Source organism: Melanerpes formicivorus, unplaced genomic scaffold, assembly GCF_026170545.1.
Source record: "Melanerpes formicivorus ecotype bairdi unplaced genomic scaffold, bMelFor1.0.p_v2 SCAF_16, whole genome shotgun sequence".
Lineage (NCBI taxonomy): Eukaryota > Metazoa > Chordata > Aves > Piciformes > Picidae > Melanerpes > Melanerpes formicivorus.
The window spans coordinates 14,540,877-14,547,751 of record NW_027142368.1 but is presented as its reverse complement, the minus strand read 5'-3'; the positions used below and the strand labels follow the sequence as shown (position 1 = coordinate 14,547,751).

At 52.9% G+C, this 6,875-nt stretch overlaps 1 protein-coding gene across 2 annotated transcripts in view; it reads right to left on the bottom strand.

Moving 5' to 3' along the window:
• Positions 1 to 2,046: 2,046 nt before the first annotated feature.
• The window catches only part of INS (insulin), a 29,111-nt gene continuing 24,282 nt past the window's right edge, over positions 2,047 to 6,875 (bottom strand). Inside the window, exons 1-3 of one of the 2 annotated variants that reach the window (XM_068148385.1) lie at positions 5,266 to 5,377; positions 4,506 to 4,709; positions 2,047 to 2,217 (exon numbers count right to left, since the gene is read on the bottom strand). In XM_068148385.1, the coding sequence (XP_068004486.1) occupies positions 2,081 to 2,217; positions 4,506 to 4,709; positions 5,266 to 5,341 (417 nt within the window). In that variant the 5' untranslated portion in view covers positions 5,342 to 5,377 and the 3' untranslated portion in view covers positions 2,047 to 2,080. Of the gene's footprint in view, positions 2,218 to 4,505; positions 4,710 to 5,265; positions 5,378 to 6,875 lie in introns of those variants that run through there. The other variant, XM_068148386.1, reaches the window with a different exon arrangement.

The following is a 6,875-nucleotide window of genomic DNA, read 5'->3' as shown; positions in this document are numbered from 1 at the left end:
ACACCTCCAAGGTCACCCAGTCCAACCTTCAACCCAGCACCACCCTGGCCATTAAACCCTGCCCCAAAGTGCCATGTTCAGGCTTCTTGAACACCCCCAGGGCTGGTGACTCCAGCACTGCCCTGGGCAGCCTGTTCCTAATGCCTGGCTGCTCTTCCAGGAAAGAAATTGTTCCTGACATCCAACCCAGACCTCCCCTGGCACAACTTCAGCTTTTCCTCCCAGACAGTGGCAATTTTGGGGGCCAGATGCTCGAGAGAGCAGGAGCAGGGATGCTGCCCTGAATGGCCAGCTCTTGGCCAACACACCCAGGGCTCCTTTTGGATGCAACCCCCAGCCTGCATGTGACTTCTCAAACAGTTGTGAGCCACAGGCAAATCCCAGAGCAGGGACTCTCCCTGGGCCTCCCACGAGCAGGAGGGGGGAACTGAACACACTTTCTAAATTGGTCCTGGTGGTCATCCATTATTTTCTGGGTACAATTAATAGGTGACTTAATTCTGTACTTAATCTCAACTGTTTCCTTTATGCAGCTGAGGAAGTTTGGTCTCCCAGCTGCCTGGCTGTGTTTGGGCTGGGAACTGCAGGAAATTGGTCAGCATGGCATTGCCACATTTCCCTACAAAGGGAAATCTCATTCAAACCTCTCTGCCCCCTCCTTCTCCTCCCCCTGGCACCAGGCGTGCTGGCTGCTCTGGGTACATGCTCTGGTGCTGTGTAATCCATCTCCTTCCCTCCCAGGGGGTCACTTTGGATGGCAGAAGGAGAGGATGAGGTGATGGGTGGCTCCAGGACCTTCTAAAACTGACTTAGAATCACAGACTCCCAGTGTGGTGAGGGTTGGAAGGGACCTTTGTAGATCATCTAGTCCAACTCCCCTGCTAAAGCAGGGCACCCACAGCAGCTTGCCCAGGGTCATGATGTCAAGGTGGGTTTGGAACCTCTCCAAAGAAGGAGACTCCACAACCTCTCTGGGCAGCCTGCTCCAGGCCTCCAGTGACCTCCAAGTAAAGAAGTTTCTCCTTGAGTTCAAGTGAAACCTCCTGTGGTCTAGTTTGTACCCACTGCCTCTTGTCCTGTCACTGGCCACCACTGAGAAGAGCTTTGCCCCAGCCTCATGACCTGAACCCTTTAGATATTGACATGCATTTGTAAGGTTCCTTCTCAGTCTTCTCTTTTCCAGGCTAAACAGCCTCAGGGGTCTCAGCATCTCCTCAAAAGAGAGATGCTTCTGTTCCCCCAGCATCTTTGTGGCCCTCTGCTGGGCCCTCTCCAGTAGTTCCTTGTCCCTCTTCATAGAATCATAGAATCAACAAGGTTGGAAAAGACCTCAAAGATCACCAAGTCAAACCTATCACCCAGCACCTCATGCCTACTAAACCATGGCACCAAGTGCCACATCCAATCCCCTCTTGAACACCTCCAGGGATGGGGACTCCACCACCTCATTGGGCAGCACATCCCAATGGCTAACAACTCTCTCTGGGAAGAACTTTCTCCTCACCTCCAGCCTAAACTTCCCCTGGCACAGCTTGAGACTGTGTCCTCTTGTTCTGGTGCTGCTTGCCTGGGAGAAGAGACCAACCCCCACCTGGCTACAACCTCCCTTCAGGGAGTTGTAGAGAGCAATGAGATCTCCCCTGAGCCTCCTCTTCTCCAGGCTAAGCAACCCCAGCTCCCTCAGCCTCTCCTCACAGGGCTGTCCTCGAGGCCTCTCCCCAGCCTTGTTGCCCTTCTCTGGACACCTTCAAGTATCTCAATGTCCTTCTTAAATTGCAGAGCCTAGGACTGGACACAAACTCCAGGTGTGGCCCCACCAGGGCAAAGCAGAGAGGATAGAGAACCTCCCTGCTCCTGCTGGCCACACTCTTCCTCCTGCTCCCCAGTGCTTGCCTTACCCAAGCACAGCCACTGGCACCTCAAAGGCAGCAGCAGTGCCCCCAACCCAAGACATGGACACAGGAACCAGCACAGCCCTTCAAATAGATCCACAGCATTTATTCAATTGCTTTTAAGGTGCAGTAGCATAAGTGCATGTTTCTCCCCATGGCCCAGGAGCTGCCCACTGTTGACCTGGCTGCTAGTTGCAGTAGTTCTCCAGCTGGTAGAGGGAGCAGGTGTTGTGGCAGCATTGCTCAACGATCCCTCGCTTCACTTGCTCAAACTCTTCCTGCTGGAAGGGCAGCTCTCCTGCCTCCCCATGCAAGGGACCACTCACTGCCAGGGAGAAAAAAGGAATACAATCATAAAATCATAGAATTGTTAGGGTTGGAGAGGACCTCAAGGCTCAGCCAGGTCCAACCCCCTGCCATAGGCAGGGACACCTCACACCACAGCAGGTTGCTCACAGCCACATCCAGCCTGGCTGCAAACACCTCCAGGCAGGAGGCTTCCACCACCTCCCTGGGCAACCTGTGCCAGGCTCTCACCACCCTCTTGGGGAAGAAGGAAGGAGGGAGGGAAGGAGAGGGGAGGAAAGAAGGGAGAAAGAGAGAAGGATGGGAGGGAAGAAAGAAGGGAGGGAGGAAGGAAGGAAGGGAGGAAGGGAGGGAGGAAGGGAGGGAGGAAGGGAGGGAGGAAGGGAGGGAGGAAAGAAAGAAGGGTAGAAGGAAAGAAGGATGGAAAGAAGGGTGGAAGGAAAGAAGGAAGGAAGGGAGGAAGGAAGGGAGGGAGGAAGGGAGGGAGGAAGGGAGGGAGGAAGGGAGGGAGGAAGGGAGGGAGGAAGGGAGGGAGGAAGGGAGGGAGGAAGGGAGGGAGGAAGGGAGGGAGGAAGGGAGGGAGGAAGGGAGGGAGGAAGAAAGGGAGGAAGAAAGAAAGAGAAAGAGAGAAAGAAAGAGAAAGAGAGAAAGAAAGAGAGAAAGAGTGAAGGGAAGGAAGAAAGAGCTAGTCCCTAATAACAAAAAGAGAATGCCTGGAGATGTGGTTTCTAGGGCAATATCAAAGTACAGCACAAGATGCAAAATCCCCAAGCCCCCAAAGTGTGATGCAATGAATGAGGCACCAGAGTAACAAGAAATCATTATGCTGGTGTGCTAGGAGGGGAATTTAGGAGAGGTTTAGTCCAGCATTAAGTGGAAGAGGAAATAGCTAGTCAATGTTTGGTGATTTACTTGTCCTCATCCTGCCAGCCAGCTGTGAGCAGGCTGTAAACACAACCAGCTTGCTACACAAAGAGATGGTGGCTCAGGCAAAAGCCCCAGAAGAAGTGAAGAAAAAAAACCCGAGGTAAAAACTCCTCAAATACTTTCCAACTGCTCTGCCCTGATGAAATTTTCCATACAGGATTTAGGGAATTTGGCTAATGAAATATCCCTGCCAGCCGTGGTGGTCTTTAGAAACAAATAGTCAGAGAAGGGAGCAGCTGACAGCCCAGCTGGCCATTCAAACCATGGCATGGCCAGCCCCCTGCTACCACACCCCCTTGCTTCACCTTCTGAAGCCCCCTGCTACCACACCACCTTGCTTCACCTTCTGAAGCCCCCTGCTACCACATCACTTTGCTTCACCTTCTGAAGCCCCCTGCTACCACACCACCTTGCTTCACCTTCTGAAGCCCCCTGCTACCACATCACTTTGCTTCACCTTCTGAAGCCCCCTGCTACCACACCCCCTTGCTTCACCTTCTGAAGCCCCCTGCCACCACATCACTTTGCTTCACCTTCTGAAGCCCCCTGCTACCACACCCCCTTGCTTCACCTTCTGAATCATAGAATCAATAAGGTTGGAAAAGACCTCAGAGATCATCAAGTCCAACCTCCCACCCAAGACCTCATGACTATTAAACCATGGCCTCAAGTGCCACATCAAATCCTTTTTTGAACACCTCCAGGGACAGTGACTCCACCACCTCCCTGGGCAGCCCATTCCAATGGCCATCACCTTGCTTCACCTTCTGAAGCCCCCTGCTACCACATCACCTTGCTTCACCTTCTCAAGCCCTCCAAGGCTATTTCACAGGATGGTTACAGACAGAATCATTTATCATCTCTGTGTCCACCATGGAGAAGACAAGAAATCATTTACAGCAAGGGAGGTTTAGGTTAGATGTTGGGAAGAAACATTCAAGCAGAAGATGACCTAAGCACAGGAACAGGCAGTTCCAGGAGGCAGAAGATGTTTTCCCACTGGAGGTTTTCATGAACATACTAGACAAGCATGGGTCAGGAATAGGATGGGGACAATTGATCTTGTCTTGGGGCAGAAGGAGGCTTCCTGGGTTCCTTCCACCTTTATTTCCTCAGTATGTTCTCAGGCTGGTGTAAAGAAATAGACAAGTTGGAGCTTTCAGGCACAATTCCTTTTGCCTCAGAAATCCTCTTTCCCTGCCTGCCCTCCCATCTGCCCCTCTGACCTGAAGGGCTTCTCATGGCCACTGTGATGCTGCTGGTGTGTCAAAGGTGCTCTTGGCATTCTCCATCAAGGACATTCCTGGTGTCACTGGCAGGTGTGGGTGGCAGTCACCTCCTGCGTCCCACAGGGCTGTGCTCGTGGGCAGCACAACTTACCTAAAGGCTGCTCGAGGTCCCGGCGGGCTTTGGGGTAGTAGAAGAAACCTCTCTCTCCACACACCAGGTAGAGAGCTTCCACCAAGTGGGAGCCACAGAGGTGCTGGGTGGCAGCTGCCTGGCTGGTCCCGGGGCTGGAAAGGGCGAGAAGGGCCAGGAGAGGCAGCGAGCGGATCCAGAGAGCCATGGTGAGCAGGAGGAGGCCTAGGGTGAAGAGGCAGAGGAGACGCAGGGAGGCCTAAGAGGGAGAAACTGGTTGGTTGTCATCAAGCATCTGATGTCCCTCAGCTTCTTTGGCATAAAAATGAGACAGAAGTAGCAGGTGGATCTTCTGAAGATGCCCTAGCTTGAGAAGGAAGCAGAGCTCTCTACATCAGGCATAGCACATCACAGCAAATGACTACAGATCATAACCAGAAGTCCATTTCCATTCTCATTCTCATTTCAGTCCTGCTCTCCTTGCTGTCTTCCCCCAAGAGGCCAAACTAGACTGGAAAAGTCATCCCACCAAGCTCTGCAGCATATATGCCCAGGAGAGCCAAGACCAGCAGACACCTTCAGAGGAGAAACTCTCTCTGCCAAGCCATCAGGAACAATCATTTATGGGGATGGCCCCAAACCAGCACAGTGTGCTCCAAGACCTGAGAAGACCTCATTGTCTGGGACTGGCAAGCCAGCACTTGTCACCACCAGCTACATCAACTGAAGAAAGGAGCTCTGCAAAGCAGGGAGGGGCTGAAAGAGCAGCAATCAGACTTACCCAAAGAGGCAGCAAGAGGTGGAGAGAGGTTTGCTCTGAGAGGTGAAGACTGGTTGGTTGGTTGGAATATCCCCATCTTCTCTCCCCCATATTTATATGCTTTACAGGAGCCCAAGTGACACAAGAGCTAGCTCAGACCCCACCTCCTCTCTGGCACTCCAGCCCAACTTTTTGCTGCTCATGCACATTAATTTCCCTCCGTGCAGCAGCCCTGGGCCCTTCGGCAGGTCAAGACAGGAGCAATAGTTTGCAGTTTCCATCTCATTTCACCCCACCTGTTTTTGCTTCCCCGAAGAAGCTCAGTCCTGAGCCATCAGCCACCCTTTTAGCAGGAGATAATGATGCTATTACAGCTGCAATGACTGCTAATGACACTAATGGTGGCAATAGGCACTGCTGGCATCGAGGGGGCTCGGCAGCTGCTTCTAGAGTGTCAAATTAAAGGCAAACACCTTAATCTGTTTGACTAACGACGCCTTGGAAAGTGTGCAGCCATGGGACCAACTCAGAGGTGAGACCACGCTACTGTCAGCTGCTCAAGGAAGGAAAACACATTACTGAGCTGAGGCTGTGACCCCACTCGCTGGCCACGCAGCCCACGGTGGGATACACGTGTCCACAGCTTGGGCTGGGGGAGGAGTAACCTCTGCGCCCCGCAGGAGACCTTGGGTGGTCGTTTTCAGCTCAGCACAGGGCCAGAATCAGAGCATCTGACAAAAGTGCAGGGGGAAAACTCTTTACTGGGCATTGGAACAGTGTCCAGAGCAGTGGTGGAGTCCCCATCCCTAGAGGGACTTAAGAGTGCTGGAGATGTGCTTGAGGATGTGGTTTAGCCAAGGACTTGTCAGTGTTATGCTAATCTGTGTGATGCTCATGATTGGGCTCAGTGGTCTTAAAGGTCTTTCCCACTCTGGAAATTCTGTGATTCTGGGAGGGTGGTGGAGAGAGGGAGGAAAGCCTTTGCCCTCTGGAAACAGGTCCTCTCCTTTATCTGCCAGGTGCCCCTTCAAAGTCCTGTTTGGGATGAAGCATAGCAGAGACTCAGCCTCTGCCGCTTGCAGGTCAGAGCTCTGAGCACCTCAGTTCTCTCTCTGCTGCTCTGCCTGAGGTTGTGTCTTTAACACCAAGAAATGTTCCTAATAAGTCCCAGTGAAAACCAGGAGATGGCTGATAGCCAAACTCTTTTCAGTGGTGCCCAGGACGAGGGGCAATGAGCACAAAGTGGAACTCAGGAGGTTCCCATCTGAACAGGAGGGAAAAAAATCTCTTTGGTGTGAGGATGCTGGAGGCCTGGAGCAGGCTGCCCAGAGAGGTTGTGGAGTCTCCTTCTCTGGAGAGCTTCCAAACCCACCTGCACATTGTGATCCTGGGTAAGCTGCTGTGGGTGCCCTGCTTTAGCAGCAAGATTGGACTGGATCATAGAATCAGAGAATTGTCAGGGTTGGAAGGGACCTCAAGGCTCAGCCAGTTCCAACCCCCCTGCCATGGCCAGGGACACCTCACACTACAGCAGGTTGCTCACAGCCACATCCAGCCTGGCTGCAAACACCTCCAGGCAGGAGGCTTCCACCACCTCCCTGGGCAACCTGTGCCAGGCTCTCACCACCCTC